Raw genomic sequence first — 21,260 nt, forward strand, 5'->3', positions numbered from 1 at the left:
AGCCCTCAAGATCACTTGGAAACTACACACACCATGGAGACCACAGAGTTCAGGACAAGTGGAACGCATGAATAGGACCTTAAAAACTCTACTCACCAAGATCTGTATTGAAGCACACCTTAAGTGGCCTCAGGCATTGCCGCTAGCTCTTACTTGCATTCGAAACAGTCCCCGACGAGGCTGTCAAATTAACCCCATATGAAATTATGTTTGGCATGCCTCCTCAGGTCTTACCTCCTGGGATGTGAGAAAATGTAACTTTTGAATTAGGTAATAGCGAGCTTCACATGTATGTTATTGCTTTGCAGTCTGTCTTGTCTTCTCTTCACAGGTATGCAGCCTCCTTTCAACGTCTGCCTTTAGACGTTCCGGTACATCAATTCCGCCCGGGAGACTGGGTCTTGGTGCAGCGGTGGAAAAAGAAACCTTTGACTGAGCGGTGGAGTGGCCCTTTCCAGGTACTTTTAACAACGCACACTGCTGTAAAGATTGCCGGCCATGACCGTTGGATACAGCATACCCGTGTGAAACAACATCCACGAGCGTCAGAGGACACCAGCTCCCAGGTCGAGCTCACTCCGGAGGCTGAGCCATCCTCAGAACAAGAAGCCAGCAGGTGGAGCTGTGAACCTACTGGTGATCTCCAAGTGCGCCTGAGGCGGCTTAGTCAGAGTCCAGAAAATTAGATAAGGAAGTAACAAAAAAGGACTTTAGGCTGTATTCAATCTCAAGAGAGGGAGAAGAATATGGTGGGAGTCTTAATATGCCTTGTTGTTATCTATGTAGTAAAGGTGGCTCCCAAAAGTAGAAGGAGGATGAATGGCCCCCTCAAAGAATTACTGAATATTATGGACCGGCCACATGGGCCAATGATGGAAGTTGGAGATACCGAACACCAATATACATGTTAAATAGAATTATCAGATTTCAGGCAGTCTTGAAAATAATTACTAACCAAACTGCCACTGCTCTCGAGTTACTGGCCCGACAGAGTTCTCAGATGAGAGAAGCCATATACCAAAATCAAATGGCCTTAGACTATTTACTTGCAGAGGATGGTGGAGTCTGCGGAAAGTTCAACCTTTCTAATTGTTGTCTCCAAATAGATGATAACGGGAAAGCAGTCTTAGAGATTACCAAGGAGATTAGGAAAATAGCCCATACAAACATGGAAAAACATATGGGATGGGGACTAGTGGTCTAATCTGCTTGGGGGAGCCTGGTGAAAAAAAGTAGGGTTTCTATTTCTGTGTGCTCTGACTGAGTTGATTTTTATTCCTTACCTTACTCCCTGTTTCATAAGATTGATAACAACCACAGTTGAAGGAATGCAGGTTGCGACTGTCCCCCTCAAAGTGCAGACTGCAGCAAAGGTTATGGTTCTTAGAAAAATTCCTTGTAATTATCTTAATCTGTCTAAATAAGAATGAGAAGCAGAAAGCATCTTGAGGGGGGAATATTGTTAGAATTGCACAGCTTGCATCTCTTCCTGCTCTTGATAAGAAAAGAATGCTGCCCGAGGTTTCTCCCTCATCCTCCTTACTCTTTCACATGCTGATTACAGAAACTGGAATTTAACTGCAAAGCCTTGGGGAATGAACTTTTGATGAACTCTTGTGGTATTGAGCATGCTTAATTAGCTGTTGCATATTTACCTCTCCGCCCCCCCTACTCAAATAACTAATTATACTATACATGCGATGTATGTGATGATGTAGTTACATGTATGTTTGTATGAAACGGAAGAAAGCTGCAAGAACTTCTGTGTCTGCGCACGCGCCCAGGAGATTTGAGAAGATAAATGCTGCTTGCAAACACAATCAAGGGTCGGAGTTGATTTGAGCATCTAGCTCTGCTCTGACCTTTGCTTGCAAGCAAATAGACCCTTAAGTGCCGACTGATGTCTGTGTGTCTGTGATCTCTGCGCGCCTCCAGGGAACGAACCGCTGTTTGTGCAACAACTTCATGCTTAGTACTATTTGAGCATCTCAAAGTTAATCATCAACTGAAGTAAGATAACTCTGGGCTGTACTACCTATCTCATGTTATGGTACCTTCAGTGTGCTCCATAGAGATAAAGAGCAATTTCGAGTCTTCCAAAATCCCAGGATGTATCATTCCCAGCCACCCCACAAAACAGAGATAAAAACCAGCTATCCTAGCTCCTAGTTTGCAAGAAATAGTAGTCACCCTTGACATAGTAGTCACCCATGACTGCTCACAGCACATTCTAGGCACTTGTGTAAATGGCAAAATGTGCATCAGCACTGAGAAAATGGCAGTGGCATGCTTTTGAACTAAAACACATCAAAGGTATTTTAGTTCAAAAGCGTAGCACTATCATTTTCTCAGCATTAACGTGTATTTTGCCATTTATACAAACGCATGCAACGTAGTGCCAGGCATGTTAGCTCGCACATGGAGCAGACTGGATTCACTCCAATGTGCCATTGATCCAGCGTGTTGGAGCAGACAAATGTATGTGTATAAATATCATCTAACTTTAACACTGTTTAACATTGAATAGATTCAGTATGGTCTCAGTCAGGGGATTCAAACTTAATCTGGCTCCATGTGCTTGTATGCCAAACTTGGACTGACCCCCTGTGTAGCATCCACAGAACCAGGTCCAGCTTGCATGCGGCATTCAGCACAAATCAGCCCCCGGGCTCTCTGTGCACATGGCACAGCATGGGGCATGCACTGCCTGCGGTGCACAGGCTGGGCCCGGCACTGCAAACAGCACAGGGGCTCAATCCAAGGTGCCACACGCAGCACACAGCCTAGGCTCCTGCACCACGTGCAGCCCTGATCAGGCAGTACATATCCTGTACCAGCCCCATGTGCTGTGTGCATAGCAAGGCCTGTGGCCAGCATGTGCTGCATGCTGGGTGTGGGAATGGACTTACATGCAGTAACCACTTCTCTGTGCTGCATGCAGTGTGCGGTGCCAGGTCCAGTATGCCACATGTAACATGCAGGGCCACAGCTAGCACATGGAGTCTGTTCATTGACCCATGGGCCAGATCCAGCCCGTGAGCCATATGTTTGACACCCCTGATCTAAGTGTAATGTATAACTACACTCATAGTTGCCAGAGCATTTCTTAATAACATCCTCTCCCCACAACTTGAGTTCATTGTGTGAGAGGATTTGAATTTAGAATATCCAGAACCTAGTGGGGGCAGGAGGTTGCAACTAGAGAAACAAGTAAAAATTGTGGAGTGGTTTGAGGGAGGGGATACAAACAATGTATGCAAAGTTAAACGCGGGAGAGGGGGAAGCAGACTGGGCTTATCTAGGAGAATAGAAATAGCAGGTCAGGAAAGTTGGGGAAGGAGACTGAGACATTGTTGGGAAAAATCACAAATTTGGGTTCACAGAAGGAGGCTAGACCATGAAGGACAGAAGAGCAGAAAATACGAGGTGCATTCTTACATCTGCCCAGGGTGGCAACATGCAGCACAGGCAATAAATAAATGCTGATTAGCCGCACCTGGGCATGCTCCAATATGAATGTGAAAATATGTGCATGCTTACCGTTATATCCCTCCTTATCCCTCCTACAGCCAAGAGCACTGCTGAGGGTAGCCAGCTGGCTGGCAAAAGCCAGCGGGAGCTGAGTTTCTAGATCAGGGTGGATAGCTAAGCCACCAGCTCCTGGCTGGCCAAACAAGTCCCAGCTTTCCTGCATCTCATCATGCATAAACTCCTCAGGTTATCCCCTTTATCAGCAATGAAATACAGCCCAGTGCTGGGCCTTCTCCACCGAGATCCTCTTCAGCTCCTTCTTGGAAGGAAACATAGTTCACCTAGTGCCTGAGCAGCCGTTGATGTCTCTCACCTACTTATACACCCCTTTAAGTCCCTGGCCTTGGACCAGCATTGCAAGCTGCCACAGTGGTTTCCCTCACTGCTGTCTGTGTGGTTATGGCTTGGTGTTCTGGTGACTTTTTTCCTCCAGGCTTTTGCCCTCCCCAATAGCAACAGCAGGTTGAGGACTTCTTCATGGGTCCAGGTGCTGGAGGCAGGACAGGGAATTCTTGATGGTATAAAGGTTAATGTGCTTGTAGAAAGATGAAGCTGGGGTGATTCCCAGAGCATCTAAGAATAGTAAGAACCTGACTGCACACCAGAAGGTACACTAGTAGGTGCCATGTGGGCACCTAGAGAAGTTAATAAGGCACATGCAAGCAGAGTATTTGGATTAGAGAAGGAGGCAAAGAGTGTGGGAATGTAGCTGGCAGGCTGGATAAAGTGCATGTCAAACATGTTGCTCCAAGCTGATATTACCCTACAGTACCAGTAGTGATTTACCTCCATTTAAGCATGGTCGGGGGAGGGGAAGAAATATCATGTGATTGAAACTTTCCTTTTTTCCCCCCTCTTGATTTGACTGGGTTTTCCACTGATGCACCTAATACCTAATCTTTGTACCGCTCCTCGGAGATTTAGGAACAGAATTCCCCAGCAACACACATACTCAAAGTATTTTGATCAGTGCAGAAATAGAAAGAAAGAAGGAAAGAAGTGAAGACTGGAGAAAATGAACAAAATAAAGCTGTGGTGAGTGTAAATATATGGCTACAGAAATGGGGTAGGAGGAAGGATGCCAACTGGCCCATGCCTGGCACAAGGGCAGATGAGAAAGGAGAGTACTGTTCCAATTCAGTGCAAATGAGGTACCAATGGTGCCTGGGAACTGTTAGAACATAACTTTTGCAATGCAGTCAACAAAAGTTTTCACTCATTCCTTCCCCATTCCCTCATGCAAATCATTAAGTAACAGCAGTTTGGAGGCCAAGCTCAGTGGCAACCCACATTTATCTTCTCTGCATTCCTAGAAGTAGGTGTCTTGTTCTTAATTACTATTGCTGAATCATGTTTCATTCTAAAACAACATTTTCCCTTTGACCTGTGGTTATTTAATTTTCCATCACAGCCTTTTGTGAGGTGATTCTAAAACCCTTCAGATTCTCAAATATGCCAAATCCTTTAATTTATTTTTAAGCTATAATTTAACATATTTTCTTGCATACAGCACACACCTTTGCTGCTGAAAAATAATCAGGGAAGCCTATTTTTTACCCGAGATAGAAGTACATATCACTGCTTCACAGTGTAGCAGCTTTGGTATTACTATTCAGGCAGTTTAGGGAGTCAGTGGTCTAAGTTCATGACCAAATGTTCTTCACAGGAGTTAACAATCATCTCTCTTTTTAATGACCAATCTACTAATCAACCTTACCTTTCTTGCAGGCAATCCTGCTTTCTGCTAGGGCTTCTGGTCTCTTGCTTGATCTCTTTTTAAGATCATAGATCTGTCAGGGCCCACAGAGGCATTGGGCTTAGTGGTTAGAGCCAGGGGTGTTACCAGTGACCTTAGTCAAGGTGAAAGCTGACATCAAACTGGGATTCACACACTGAGTAAGAGGGGTTACTGGAAGTGGATGTCAGGAAGTGAGCCAAAGTCAAACTGGGGTTCTGAAGTTCAGGGACTAGATACATGTGCAGGAATGCAGAAGCAGGCACCAGGGAAATCATAGGAATGAGAACTACTCATAGACTGAAACCAAGTTGTTGCACAGCAAGGGCCAGGTGCTGCAAGAACTTCTTAAACAGGCATAAGGAGTCTGTGAAAGATGACTGGGATCAATCAGAAGTATGTGAATACCCACACTTACAATTAAAAGGGGGTCCATTCTTCCATTAAAAATGTGTAGGGGTCTGCAAATGAAAAAAGGTTGAAAACCACTGCTCTACAGTATTGAGGGCAACAAGTTTCTTTTATTAAATGTGCATCACAGGCCAGATTCTCGGGCATAAGTTCTGAAGTACTCTGAAAGGGCATAAGTGGGATTCAAGAGGTGAATAAACCTTATTCAGGTCTTATTGACAAGGACAAATTTATTTACAATGCACCGAGCAAGAGAGATGGAAAGCAAAGCTGGAACGTAAAGCTCCCACATGTGCTGCTGTGTACACTTCTTATAAGGTGCCGCCTTGGGGAAATCCAAGGAATTCTTTCTGTACCTGCCTCTGATGGTCAAAAAGCACCAACCAGCCTGGCAGGGAGCTGGGCAGCTTGTTCACCTCTAAGGATGGGGTACAAGATATTGTTTCCTGCAGGATCAAAGCTGGGTGGGCTGATGCTCCCTAGGCAACTTAGCAAGCTTCTGAGGACAATATAAAACAGTGACATCATGACCTCAGTAACAAACACCAGTTTTCATGTGATTTGTAGAAGAAACATTTACCCTGCTAATTAGTTTATGGTGTGTGGCAGAGTTCCTTCTAGGTCTCTAACATAACGTGGATAGTAGCTGTGTACATTGTTATAATTAATATTTATGAACATTTCCCAATTTTCAATAGAGGGGAAAACAACTTTAATGAAAAATAGCAAAATATTGGAAAAGTGAGATTGACTTGGTTGTAGATTTGATTTAAAAATGTGATGAGTCATATTTTTACTATTTTTCAAAATGTTTGAGGATCGGATGCTTTAAAAAATAAAAATTTTCTGAGGTAAAATTATCTCTATCTAAAATCCCTGATAGATCAAAATTAGGTTTATTCGATTTCTTCTTGTATAACTCAGTTCAACTCCTAGTCTTTCTATTCTAGTGGAATTTGAAGATTCCCAGTTTTTCAATATATATTTTGATCCCATATTAAAATATAAAATATTTCTTCTCTCTTTTGTCTGCTTAGCTTTCAAAATCATCAGAAAAAGTTGCATTGAAACAAGAGCAATGAAACATCATTTATTCAAATCTGAATATATTTTTCCATTTGTTAAGTTATTTACTAATCTAACTTTGTCCAACATGTTTTTTACAGCATGTTATGGTTCCAAATAGTATTTGTGAATAATGTACTAGCTGTGGATTTATCTTTCAAATATGCTTTTTAAAAGACTATTTTATATGCTTTCATTTGACATCTGCATTTAAGTGTCCATTCTGTATACTGCTAAATACAAAACTCTCCCTTCCCAATGGAAGGGAATCACCGCAGTAAATGAAACCCAGGTTTTATTTTCTATTGAAAACTCTGTTTGCAGTCACTACATAACTTTCATCAGGTGGTGGTTTCCTCTGGCTGCCAGGCTGCAGAAACTTCTTAATTGTAGGGATGTTACATATCCTTGTTTTAAAATCCTAAAATGGGAAATAGTACAATTCTGAAGAATCATTGACATTTTTTGCAAAAACTAATTAAGATAAATGTCTGGAATCTGACTGAGCTCCAGTTAATGAGATTCTGGATGAGAGACACATCTGTCCCATTCTTTTCCAAGTAGATATGGAGATAGGAAGCAATTTTTAGTGTAATAATATTTCTTTTCAAAATGTTCTTCTTTCTGGCCATTTGTGCTTTTCATTGCCCAATATCTCCAGAAGACGGGCAGGGACAGATGTTAAGAAAGGACAGCAATGCCATTGCACCCTATCCTTTTAGTTGTGCAGAGAAAGGGCAATGAACTCTCTGAGCTCAGTGGCAAGTCAGCATACCTCCTGCTGGAGCTCCCCATGTGCCCTGCACTCTCAGGCTGCCTATACATGTGCTGGTTCATATTCTAATTAAAGTGAGTCAGAGCAGACTCGATTAATCAAGTTTGCTCTGCATTCTAATTAGAATGATTCAGCATGGCCTCATTGTCACATGTATATGACCTTATGGATTTAAAAATGGCTGCGGAGCACTTTATCTAAACCTTGTTGAGTAAGGTTTAGATAAAGCATCCCATGATCATTTTTTAAACCTGAGGGGGCTTTATATGGATGATGGTGAAACATTTTAAGTAGACTGGCTCTCCAGGAACCGCTGTAATTAAAATACCTCCCCTCCAACCCCTGATAGGTACCCTCTGTATTTACATATTGATTGGTGCAGGATCTGGCTGCAGTCCTTGCTTTTATGCAGCTCTGGTGCCCAAGAGGTGACTTGCTTAAACCCTCCTTTTCCCCTGCCACTGGATTCAGTACCTCCCCTGAGCTCCACATCTCTGCAAAAGCGGATCGTCCTAGACAGAGCTCAGATGGTTCAGCTGGTAAGTACAGAAGACAGGCAGAGCTCAAAAAGCGCAAAGTACATGCACCACACAACTGACTGGGGTGTGTCTGGAGCCTCTTTGCCTCTGTTCTGGATTTGTCCATGGGCTGGAGAATATATTGCCTTCAAAGGGTAGTATCTGTATACTGTCATACTGGATGAGTTTCTAGGTCCATTTATTTCAGCATTCTCTCCAACAGTGGCTGGAACCAAACACTTCATAGGAAGGCTTCAGTGGACTGATATAGAATAATTTGTTCCACTTTTTAGGGCTCTTTCTTGTTTCTAACAGTTATAGTTGCCTATGCCCTGAAATATGAGCTTTAATATTTTTCAAGAATTAAGAATATTAGCTATTATAATTGTGGATGGAGTTGTTATCTATATAAATGTCAAATTCCTTTTTCAATATTTCTAGTTCTTGTTTAAATGACCTTCCAGAGCAAAAAGTTTCACAGTCTAATTATGCCTTGTGTTAAAGCATTTTAGTTACATAATTAATTTTGAATTTGCCACCTCTTAATTTAATTGTAATATCCTTGTTCTTTTGTTATGAGACAGGGGGAAGAGAGGCTTTTGACTTTCTTTCTTACAGGGACTGCATACATAAAACCTGGTTAGTCTAATTTCTGAGTGAACTGGTTTTCAATTCAGTTTACATATTAAATGAATGGTGAATAGCATTACCCCAGCTGTGCATTTCCTTGTCCTCTAATGACAGTGAAACAAAACAAACATGATAGAATCATAGAAAATAGGTTTGGAAGGGATCCCAGGAGGTCATCTGGTCCAGTGTTTTTCAGCTGGTGGGTGGTGACCCAAAAGTGAGTTGCAAGAATATTTGAAAGGGTCACAAGCAAGTCGCAGGAAAATGCATGAACGCCCAGGTTTCCCTTTGCAGGCTGACAGCCTTCCAGCCTGAAAGGGACTGCTTGGGATGACTGGAGGCAGCAGGCACTCATGCATCTGCATGCATGGGAGCAGCCTCAGCTCCTGGAAACAGGTAAGTGTATCGGGTGCGGGGGGTTGGAGGTCCAGGGGACTGTCCAGAGGGCTGGGGTGTGTGCCTGCAAGTGCTGGGGAAGGTGGCTGGGCACAGGGCTGTGGCAGGGCAGAGGGAGTGGAGAGAAGGGAGAAGGGGGTGAGGGCAGTACACAGCAGGAAGCTGTGTGCCTGGGCCAGTGCCCATCCATAAAGGGGCCCTTACTTGCTGCTCAGGGATTGGGACAGAGGCATCACTGCTTGTGCTCTGGCCCAAGTGGGATGGGGGCAGTCAGGGCAGCCTCCTGAAGGGGGGGATGTGTATGCAGGGAACTGCAGGTCAGGAGTGAGGGGCCCAGCATAGCCCAGGGGGGCAGAAGACTGTGGGTCAGGCACCAGCAGGGCCATGGGGTGTAGGTCAGGACAAGCCATTGATCTTGGCAAATGGGTCCTGGTATGCAAAAAGTTGAGAACCACTGATCTAGTCCAATCCTCTGCTCAAAGCAGGACCATCCCCATTATCTCTTGGTCTTAATGTGATCATTCTGAAGGCACTAAGGTTGGCCAGTAAAGTCTGCTGACAGTGAATACATTGGATTCCAGGTATTCTTTACCTGTAATAGTGGGAATTTGGAGAGAACTGTGGACACTTTTTCTTCTACCATCAGTATAGCTTCAATCAGTTGGACATCTGCCCAGGTGAGTTGGTTTCCAACTAGAAACTCTGTTCCATGATCTTTTAAAACCTACAGAATGCGAGGGAAATTTTGCAAATATAGGTAAGTTATACTATGGTTAAATTCAATTAAGAATATTAAGGACAAGTATGGATATAAGAGTTATGTTTTAATGGTTTTTACATAGTTAGGTTATCTACCATATTATCAGAGGTCACGACACCCAAATAATAGAATCGTTATAATTCTCCATGTATAGAATCTACTTATTGAAGAGTCATCTTAAATTTGTTCTCCTCCCTGCCTTTCCCCCCCCACCAATGCTGTGGTGCATGGGGTGCAAGCACTCGGAGGGGTAAAGGGGAGCAAGGTCCACCCCCTCCTGCTTCCCTCTCCACTGGCTGCCCCCATTTCCCCCCACCTCTGTCCCCCAACTTGTCACCTTGGCTGCCTGGACTCCTTTGCCAGGCAGCAGCAGCCCCATCCCTGGTCAAGCTGCAACAGCAGCAGTTCCAGCTCTGCCTCCAGCTCCATATTGAATTAATTAAATGTATTAAGTTAACTGTCCTTTCTTTCCTCCTAGTATTATTAAACAACTTTAAAACATAAATCACCTTTTCATAGACTGGGAAGTACCTGGCTGTAGCCCTTTCATTTATTAAAGCCAGATTTTTCTCCTGTTCCTCAGGTGAAAATTTATGGTGGACTCTGATCAAGTCTATCAGATCTCTTGTCCCTTCCACGTACATGTCAATCCTGAAGAAAACAGAGAAAAACACTATTTTCAGCTTTTCATTCTACCTTAGAATAATTGAACTGGTTTTTACAGAATTTAATTTTGTATGATCAATCAACTCATGACAAACTCTGTGGGCATGTCTTCACAAGACCTAAATGCACATTAGACTAAGTCTACTGTGCATTAATGCATCATGCAAAAAGCGGGCTAATGTGCTAATGCACAGTAGACTTAGCTGAATGCGCATTAAGCATCGCAAAAAAGTTAATCTGTGCTAAGGCACAGTAGCGCCAATTATGGAGCACTAAATTAGTACCTGCTATTACAGGTTTTGAACATAATGTGCCATAATTATGGCAAATTAATGAACATGTAGGTGTGTCCTCTCTGAGTGCCCCAGAACCCCAAGCCCTTCATACTGCTCTGCTGCTTGTTCTTGGGGAATATACTAGATTTTCCCTTTCCCATGTCAACAAATCTCCCTAGCGTCTACCAAAGGTTTTAGGGCGTTTTTTTCTTTAGCATGCAACTGGCTATTATGTGAGTTTAACACTGCTCAATGGGCAAATCTACATGTTCATTAATGTGCAGTGCCTACTACGCATTAAATTTAGTACTTGTATAATTAAGTACTAAATAAATATGCAGTAGGCTGCCGTATTGCACATCAGCACGATTGCACGCTTTGTGTGGCGCTTAATGCACAGTAGACTAATACTACTGTGCATTAGCATATTAGCATGGGCCCTGTGTCTCCCAACAAGATTTCTTAACATGAACTAGCTATTAACTAATCAAAGTAGTTACACATATCAATAAACCAACCTGATGACCTGTTAATTATGCAAACTCAAAAACATGAAGCCTATCTTATATTGAACACCATGTCACTTACATTTATGCACATTTTACAAATGAACATAGCTTGTTATTAGTTGTTGAAAGAAATCAAACATGAAGTCCAGTTTGGGGAAATATCCATGTAAGCAGTGTCCCCCCCCAAATTACCCACCACCCACCTGTGCACCCTGTGACACAGCTTTTATTATTTTTAATATAAATGAAGAGCCTTGCCAACGGGATGCCTGCCTGCATCTGTTATTTTGTATATAATATATAAAACAGCAATGCTGTTGTTTCTATTCTGCTATTACCCTATCACCATAAGCTTTAGCAGCACTATTGTAAATGTCAGAGGAGAGCCCTAGTCTACCAAGATGTGTTCTGACTATTAAGGACCCATGTCCATGCCCCCATTCTCAGTAGTCTGGCTAATATCCCTTTTCCCCTCTAGGCCAACATACCTGACTGAATTACATCTCCTGTGCACATACAGAAGGAATCCTTGCTACTGCAGACAGCAGCAAAGCTATTTAACTGTGCAACTTCTATGTGTCTCTTTCACAGGGCATGGGAAAATGACTGCTGGATCTTACAGGAGTTTCTTTGGCCTCAGTTCTGAACTGCCCCCTTCTGGCGCCAATTAGACACTGGCCTGTAGCTAAAAAAGGAAGTACAGAAAAACCCAGGACAATTGCATGGGTCTGGGAAAAGATTCCAGTTTAAACAGTTTTGAGTCTTATAGGGTCTTCCGTTTTCCCTCCCCCCTGCTCCATGCTCTCTCTCACTGGTTCTTCACATCCTGCTCTGTGCTCACTCCGTGCAAACACACACAAAATAGATCATTATTTTCTATGATATACACAGTGATTCTACAAATGGGCCCCAAAGTCCCCTTCTGTTGCCACATTAGACAGTTCCCGGCTTCTACAGACTAAATATATATAATTCCTCATAAGGCATGTCAGGACTGTAGATATTTTCCAATATGAGCATTTTTCTGGCTTTTCCAAGTTTCATCTTGGATAGTTGTAGTCAAATATAGTGAAACCTATGTCTGTGTGATAGGCACTAGGGCAAAGGAACACTTGTCCTTGGTTCAGACTGCTGAGAGAGGACTATCTGTGTGTGTCTACCCAGGAAGATGGAGGTGTGATTGTAGCATAGGCAGGTAGAGATATGCTAGCTTTAATATGCATGGGTAGCATGCAGAACCCAGGATGTGACAGCAGGGACCTAAACACAGACTAGAAACCACAGCATAAGGTGGTGTTCCGTGCCCCTCTTGTGGTGAGAAGAAACAGACTCTTATTCTTTCCACATTCTTCATTTTCAACCCCAGCCAGGGCAGGCATGATACTGAACGGTGTAGGTGTACAAGTTAGTGTGATGAAAAGGACAAGCAACAAGAGGGAATCTGAATCATTAGCATAGGCATTACCTATGCAGCAGAGCCAAGAAGTGGAATCTAGAATCAAATGTCTCATACATAAACACCAAAAGTACATTGTGTTATCCAGTGGAGGTTGCAATAGTGCCAAATACTAATGCATGGGTAACATGACCTTCGTATTACAAAATCCAGTTTTACATCCAAGCGTCCCTTTATCCCTTTGAATGACAATGTCACACAAGAAGTTTGTATTCAGGCAATCATCTGCCAATTCTTTTTAGCACCACTGCTCCAGAGGATGGAGCCCCTCTAATCCTATAAACATGTCCATCATTCTTTATCCATAGATTTTAGGACCTTTTATTTGGTCAAACTGGAAGGCTTCCTTGAACTTAGTTTGCCAACTGATCCAGATCTGTCACAGTCCTAGTTATTATTTGTGCCTCCAACGTCTATGCAACAGTGCTTTAACATGATTTTTGTTTTGTTTGTTAAGGATCATCATTTAATAAATTTGTGAGTTGGACAAAGGCCAAGATTCAAATGAGGTGAGATCTCATTAGAAACATGCTCAGTGATGATTCTCCATTTACAGTCACATTCCTATACCTCTCACTTGACTAGTTTTAAATCCAGGTAGTGTGCACCATATTGGACGCATCCCCAAGAGCAGGGGCATGTGGTTACCATCCCAGGGCTCTAGCACTGCACTGCTAATTTGCAGTATGGCAGGTGTTTTTCACACTGGGAGATTCCAGTGTCAAAAAAACCTGTGCCAGGAAAAAGCAGGCTGGCACATGTGGTGGCAACATGCTCCACTTGAAACCAGAGCCAGGCCAGCCAGAGCCATGCTCTGGCTGCCAGCCAGGCCCCACGCCCCCAGATTGCTGCCACTGGAGCTCTGGGAGTTCCCCAGGACCCCAGGTATGGGTGCTAGGGCCAGCCCAGTTGCTGGCCTCAGCTTTCCCAGCCCCACCCAGAGCATTCTTCTCTGTGCTAACCCCATGTGCACAGCATGCACTGGGGCAAAAAGCAGAAGCACAAACTTGTGCTGCTGCTTTTTTCCCCTGTGACAACCGCAATCCCTGTGGCCATTGTGTGGTATCTGTGTAAAGTGATTTACAGCAATCTAATACTGATGCTATTGTCTTTGTCAAGTAACTGTCAAACTAACTGGATATTTTTGAAGATCCAGGCTGGATAAGCCCATGTTGATTGAAATGAACTACATTACTCTCCTTTAATTCTTAACTAAATCTTGTAACAGTCGAACCTCCATTTTGCCCTGGAATGCTGTTAGGCTGTATGCTGGAATGCTGGGTGATTCATTTTTTCTGTTATGCCCTATCAGCACTGAAAAAGCAAGTCCTAGGAAATGAATTTTATCCAACAAAAGAGTTGGAAGGAACCTCAAGGTTCATCTAGTTCAGCCTCCCTACACAGATATAGGATTCTCTTTTACTAAAATCAAGGCTTCAAGATGAAAGAGTTATGCTTCCAGCATGCCTACAGCATTCTTTCTCAGAACAGTTTTGAAATTCTTCTAATGACCAGAGAGATGCCTGTAAGAATACATTTGATACATGGGCCTGCAGCCTGACACCAGGTTTATTTTAAACTACTTACCTTTGAAGGGGGGAAAAAAGGAATCTTTTGTTCTTGTCTGCTCTGAGCACTGACCTTGTCACTTCTCATCATGTTTGTAAGGAAATAGTGATTAATATTTGTAGAAAGTTTTCAAGCCCATCTATTTTTAGAGGGCATCGTACATTAACTCATAGAATCATATTTCTTATTGAATAAAAAGGCAACGCATTTAATATCTTTTGTTGTGTCACAACATTTTCTTCTTTCTCTTCCCTATATATAGTATAGGGAAGAGATATTAATATGTAGGGTAATATATATTACCCTATACATAATAAGGTTTCACATATGTATATTAAGGAAAGGGGTAACTGTTACAGAATACATGCAACCCTTTGGGTTGAAATTGCCAGTTCTCACAAGCGAAACAATGTCCTAGCTAGTTGCTATTTGTGAGAGAATTTTTTCAAGGAAAACTGCTGCAGATAGCGGCATTGATTACATGGACCTTGATCCTACAGTTTGCTTGCCATAGACAAAATGTTTGTGAGAGCAAAGAACCACACTAAGATACCTAGGTTCCACACCTCAAAATGCAGGTGTGCACCCCTAATGGGCAACTTGCAGTCAGGATATGGCATGTAGAGTCTTTCTTTGTACTGTGCCAAGTAGTATTAAGTTGCTGGGGCTGTCATCTTCCAAATGAGATGTCTATCTCATACAGTGAGATTTTTCAAAGCTGCTCAAATCTCATTGAACTCAGGAAGAATTTGGCACTTGACTTCATTAGAATCTTTGAATCCTATCACACTCAATAAAGGAACAATGGCACAAACATATAACCTGATGTTCCTGTCCAAATCTGGGAAATGGCATTCTACCACTCCAACATTTGACCTGAGAGGGGTCATCTTCATTTCCTAATCTTAAACTCATGTACTTTGGAATGAACACATTTGCATTAGAATGAGTTATTAATACCATACAGGGCTCTCTCCTTCAGGTCCTTCCCATAAAGGTTGTGTTTTGCTGCTATGTAGCCAAGAATGGCTCTGGTCTGCACCATCTTCATCCCATCGATTTCTACCATGGGCACTTGTTGGAACAACAGGGCTCCATCTTGGGGAAGAAAAAAAATAGCATCAAGTCACTCAAACCCTATAGCATCACCCTGGAACCAAGAGGCATAATTTGTAGGCAACTGTTTTGGTCCTACACCTTCATCTATATATGTCCATGAGGTACACAATGCTGCTTCAAGATGAGAGCTGGGTCCCAATATATTCATGTATGGCAGAGACACTGACATTCTAGTGTATAATGTGTAATTAATAAAGTATTATTACTGGTTGTGGGAAAGAGCATCTGGCTAAACAAAAATGGATTAGTGATATCTTTAACATGCTTGAAAAAGACTATGCCACATTTTTATCAAGGAGAGTTTATACAGTGTTGAGAAATGTTCCAAGTATGTTGCAGTTTGAGCTATTGAGGATTATAAATCACATTAGGAGATGGCTTTATTAGAGGCCATGAACAACCAAGGCACTTGACAGTGTTTTCTAGTGGCAGGCTGGAATGTCTCAGCTTGGGTCAAAGACAGGCCAGTGCTAGGACCCAGCAATTGCCACTGCTTCTCTCTGCCCATTTGCTGCAGCAGAGGGGAAGCTCCGCACCTCCAGAATACTACCAAAGCCTCCCAGCTCCATGGGGTGGGTCTAATAGCTCCATAGGCTGGATCTAGTCCACAGACCATACACTACTGATCCTTATCTAGGGCACAGGCAAACATTCACTTGGAGCAGCTTCAAAAGGAGAGCATGGAGCAGCTGTTGCACTAAATGCTATGTGTGAGCAAGCCTGTAGTGATATGGAGGAATTGGATCAGAGTTAAGGCTGGAACAATTTTGCTACATGACCTTTTGGATTTTTAAGTAGGTAACCCTCTATTAGCAGATGTCTTAACTCTTCATGAAAATACTCTTTTATATTCCCATAATATAATGCCATGGGGGCCAGCCTTTTTGGCAGGAGTGCCCAAAACCAGGTCCCATGTGCTCCTGGAGTGCCACTCCCATTTCCCTCCCCTGCCTGGACTCCTGCCTGATCTGTTGCTCTGTTTTCTGCTCCCTTCCCTATTAGATACTATGCTGCCTGTCCCCACCCTAATCTGCTGCATGTCACAAAGGTTGCCCATGCCACTTGTGGCACATGTGCCACAGGTTACCCACCCCTGATATAAAGCATGACTCTCGGCTACCAAGTCTATCAGAGCACCAGCTGCTGCTGCAACTACTAAAATACCTCTTTATTTTCTAATTTTAATTATTTTAACCAGTCAGCTCTAGTTCACAGTAGGCCCAGCTACACATACATTAATGCACCATGGTTACAGTGCATTAAGTTTAGTACTTGGTTAAGCAAGTACTAAATCAATGCGCAGTAATTTGCACTACTGTGCAGTAGTGCTGACACAAAAGTTTTTAGTGATGCTTACTGCGCAGAAGCCTAATACTATTGCACAGTAACGTATCAGCATAGGTTTTTGCCCAGCACGCTACTGCGTGTTTAGCGTCTCATGTAGACACACCCAGTTTCTACAAGAAGTCTTGATTGTTCTAAATGGGGGTGCTCTTACCCTGCTTGCTGACTTAGTCTCAGGAGAAAGATATATCCACTAGAAGTATCCAGAATGCAAATGCTCCCTTCCCAACTGCTGATCTCTGCATCCCTCCCTCCCTTCTATCCCCTACAGGAGCTGGGAACAAGACATAGGCTATGTAGGTCCACCAATATTAGACATACCTTGCTAATATAATACACTTATAGCAATCCTAAATTAAAGAAAACTGGCCAAGTCACTGTAGCCTTACCCTGCAGTAACTTTTCATATTGTTCTCTTGTTTCCAGAAACTCTTCTACAAACTGGGAATGGAAGAACATAGAAAGATAGGTTACAATGTGTTGGGGATTATGGGTCAGGGTTAAATAGAAAACCTCATGTCACCAGTTCACAAATGAGACAAGTAATAAAGTCACCCTGACTCTCCCTAGCTTTGTGGCCTGGACCACCAAGAAGAAGCACATAGTGGAAAGGACTATTGTTTAGAATAACTGACAAATCTTCATCGGGTCAAACTTCCCTTATAATTTTTTATTCTAAGTAGAGCCTCACAAAGAAACATTTCAGTAATAGTAAATGGTGCCAGTGGGAAGTATCTTCTGCTAAGCTGTACTGCAGTCAGATCAGACTTTCATCACCACGCACAGTGTTCCAATTCATTTATTTTTCTTAACTGTTCCTAAAATAAATGTCTTTACCTTTATCTGCTCCACAGATGTCTCCTCTTGATCTTTTATTTTCTGAATGGGAAGCAGAGGGCAGCCTATGGCACAGCACAGGAGGCCAGAATATTTAGTTTTGCTTTGACTGCCAGTGATACACTGGCCTTGAGCAAATCACACAACATCACCTTAATTTTCCCATAAGGATGCTGATGCATGGGTTTTTCCAAAGAGGTTAGTGATCTATACTTCTTTACTACCCTTGATTGTATTAGGTACTTGAATTCAGAATGAATCAGTGCAGCTCGTCTGTCTTAAATGGAGCCATATCATTTTACACACCCATGAACCTGGCCACCAGTTTCTTATGGAGAGAGAAGATATCTTTAATGTTGGAAGGGTATATATTGGCCCAAATTTATTTCTAGTAAAAGGATATGTTCATTTCAAAGGACTTTGATGTTCTTAGTCAATGGAAGTCCATAGTGTACACAGTTTGTTTCAATCTAAGTCTTTTCAGTTTTTATCAGTGGCAGTTTATAAATTGGGTAAGCAAGACTTGTTTTTAGTTTTTCTTTTTAAACACCTGATGCATCTCTTTTGTGTTTCACAAAACTTTTCCACCCATTAATCTTCCACATAAAGAATGTTAGTGTCCAATTACTTAGTGCTAAATTCCCATTCATCATTTTATTTAGATTTTGTACTCTCAACCCTCACAGCTACCATGGATCAGCTTCAAAAGGCAGCAGTCTCAGGCCCTTACATCTAGATGTTTAATAATTGCATTATTTCCACAACTTAAAATGCTTACTATTTAATACATTCATAAGATTGTACTATGATAACATAATCCCTTAACTATGAATCAGCCCAAGTAAGAAGTAGATTATGGTGCATCTAGGAACAGCATATTTGCTAAGTAGGTTAAAGAAGGTGGGTGAAGTCATAACAAGCTGATAAATTAGAACCAAGGTAAGAAAATAAAATGTAGAAATGTAGACACAAGTGGAATGTGAAGTGCCTTCAGAGAGACAAAGAAAAGCCAGTGAAGAGATCAAGCAGAGGGGAGTGATCAAACATATCATTTAAACAGACAGAAGCATTTTGAATAGACTGTAAATGTAGGGGGGGAAAACAAACAATAAATTCTCAACTGTGCCCAGCTCTTTAGAGTGCCATCATTTTGACTAGAGGTAGAACAGTGGACCCTATTGATAATGACATAACTGAGGCAGTGTTATGAGTTATAAGTGTTGACAGTGGGAGCCACCCCTACTGCTTCTGGGTGCTGGCTCCAGCTAGGCTGCAGCCCCATGCCTCTGTGCCCTGCCATCAGTGCAGAAATCTGGCAGGGCATGTGCCCCTCAATGCCCACCCCATGCGTCGCCAATGGATAATGACCTGGACCACATTTTGAGAATCAGGCACCTAAATCCACACCCAGGAAGTTCTCTCTCTTCTGGGACTGCCTTAACAGCTAGGCAACAGGGTCATGCTATCATTCTTCCTTGCTCTGCTCAGGGGTGGATAGTGGCCCCATCCCAGCCCTTGGGCAGACTAGAAATATTGGTTTGAACCTTAAACTGAGAAAGGTATTCAACCCCAGCCTGTAACTTCCTGGATAAGTGCTTCAGTCACCAAATTATTTTATATATGTTCACTTTTCCCTGCATTTGGAAAAGAGGGAACTATGCTCAGCTCTTGCAAAGAATTCACATAGTCACAGACCCTCAGGAAAGGAATCTCAGCTCTGGATCCCAAATGGAGAGACATTTCCATACAACATCCAATCAGAGTGGGATTTCAGACACTGCCTTCTGCTTAGCTTTTCCTATTGATTAGGGTTAAGCAGCTTCCTGCTCAGTGACTGGGTTTTGGATTTAACTAGTAGAGCCAGCCATCTCTGTTAGGCAATGCAGTGTTGTAGATACCCAGCGTTGTAGACACTTTATCATATCCAGCATAAGCTTCCTAACCCACAGAGTAATTAAATTCTGGAACCACCTTCCAATGAACACAGCAGGGAGAAAACCTACTAGTAACTAGTTTCAAGATGGGGCTCGGTAAGTTTATGAATGAGATAGGGATGCATATTTGACTGGTCAAATATCAGTCAAAAATTGTAAAAAAATTGCCAGTAGGTCCAAGTAATACACAGGAAAAGCACAAATTTTCGATTAAGAAATGTGTCAAAAGCAATAAAATATCACATTTCTGTCAAGAAAACTACAAAAAATGTAGTTTATTTGTAAAATTGCTGTAATCTTTGACAGGTCAAAAATGCACTCGATTGACCAATCAATTGACAATGGTTAGTTGACCGGCTTGCCATCCCTGGAATGGAATTATATAATCTGGCTGCCTATGTCAGCAAAAGACTGGACTCAGTGGCTCAATTCTTTTTCCAGTCCTCTGTTTCTAAGCTATGAGCTAAATACACAAAAGTCAAGGTAATGACTTTCTGATTAGGAAAAGAACATTGAAAAAGCCTTACACTCAGTTCTTATGCCTGGCTGGTACTACATGAATCATTAACACATTGATAAGACCTTCAGCTCTATCACGATAGCGGAAGCTGCATATTTTTAAAAAAACTGGGGATGATAAACCATTTAAGATTTTTCTTAGCCAAAACTATTGAGTTCTTTGTGCCTCTGTTTCCAAACTTAGGCTCTAGCAATAGTGTTTACTTCTCACCTGCTCTATAAAACCTTCAATTCCTCCTAACAAAATTGCACTTAAAAAGAGCTTTTGCCCTCTGGTGACAGAGGGAGTCTCTGAGCAAACCACAGCACCTATATGAAATGTTGTGCTGAAGTATCCAACTCCAAGCTACAGAAGGAATCCAGTATAAAATATACTGTCAGTCAGCAGTATATTTAATAATAACAAATAAAATCTATTTCTACATTTTTAGAAATGTAGATTTGGGTAAAATTTTACCCAATTTTAAAATGACTTTTTCTCAGCTTAAACTCCACAACAACGATCTTTTCTATATTTGTGTGTGAACTGCCATTAATTCTATAGGTGACATGCAAAGGAACAACACAGTTCAGCTTATAGTTTTAAACTTCTGTCACTGTATTTACTTAAATTTGACCATTAAAAAAAGTCTTGCTTGTGTTCAAAGCAGAAATTGAAGTGTCTTCTACCCTGTCTTCTATAGTCATACGACTCAGAGCTCTTTTTTTGTAATAAATAAATACAATTCTGGAATAAATTCAGCCAGACAATCTGTCCGAAGCCATTTGTTTTCTTTAGGACTGAAGACCCAACCTCAATCCCAGCAGCTGCCAGCAGCCATCGGATTGATTCCATTCGTCCCCTTCCATTGAAATAATAAAGTTTGGGTTTCCCAGCCATGAGTGAGCTTCTGATTGCCTGGGGGAAAAAAAACAAAAGGAGAAAAAGCTTGAGGGAGAGATGGAGGGGGGGAAATCCACATTTAAAGTAACATTTTTACTACAGGCTACAATAGGTAGTTAGCTAATCTGCACTTGATAGGCATTGTTCACATTCACTGAACTGTTATATATATACAGGTTACAAGGGTAGGCGGATGAGAATAGGATGGGTTTCAACACAGACAAGTGCAAGCTGATGCACCTCGGGAGGAACAACCGGCACCATACCTACAGGTTAGGGAACTCCCATCTTGTCAGCACGGAGGCGGAAAAGGATCTGGGGGTCATCA

The 21,260-nt window shown here is 42.2% G+C and overlaps 1 protein-coding gene across 2 annotated transcripts in view; it reads right to left on the reverse strand.

Annotated features, from left to right (window-relative positions):
- Nucleotides 1–5,767: 5,767 nt before the first annotated feature.
- Nucleotides 5,768–21,260, reverse strand: part of LOC109311725 (glutathione S-transferase A4-like) — a 17,089-nt gene continuing 1,596 nt past the window's right edge. For both annotated transcript variants that reach the window (XM_019537517.1, XM_019537516.1), the window contains exons 2-7: nt 20,843–20,947; nt 17,149–17,200; nt 15,262–15,394; nt 10,331–10,472; nt 9,654–9,785; nt 5,768–7,163 (exon numbers count right to left, since the gene is read on the reverse strand). In XM_019537517.1, the coding sequence (XP_019393062.1) occupies nt 7,038–7,163; nt 9,654–9,785; nt 10,331–10,472; nt 15,262–15,394; nt 17,149–17,200; nt 20,843–20,929 (672 nt within the window). In that variant the 5' untranslated portion in view covers nt 20,930–20,947 and the 3' untranslated portion in view covers nt 5,768–7,037. The remainder of the gene's footprint in view (nt 7,164–9,653; nt 9,786–10,330; nt 10,473–15,261; nt 15,395–17,148; nt 17,201–20,842; nt 20,948–21,260) is intronic.

The sequence above is a fragment of the Crocodylus porosus genome, unplaced genomic scaffold (assembly GCF_001723895.1).
Source record: "Crocodylus porosus isolate Cpor-Errol unplaced genomic scaffold, CroPor_comp1, whole genome shotgun sequence".
NCBI classification, from domain to species: Eukaryota; Metazoa; Chordata; order Crocodylia; family Crocodylidae; genus Crocodylus; species Crocodylus porosus.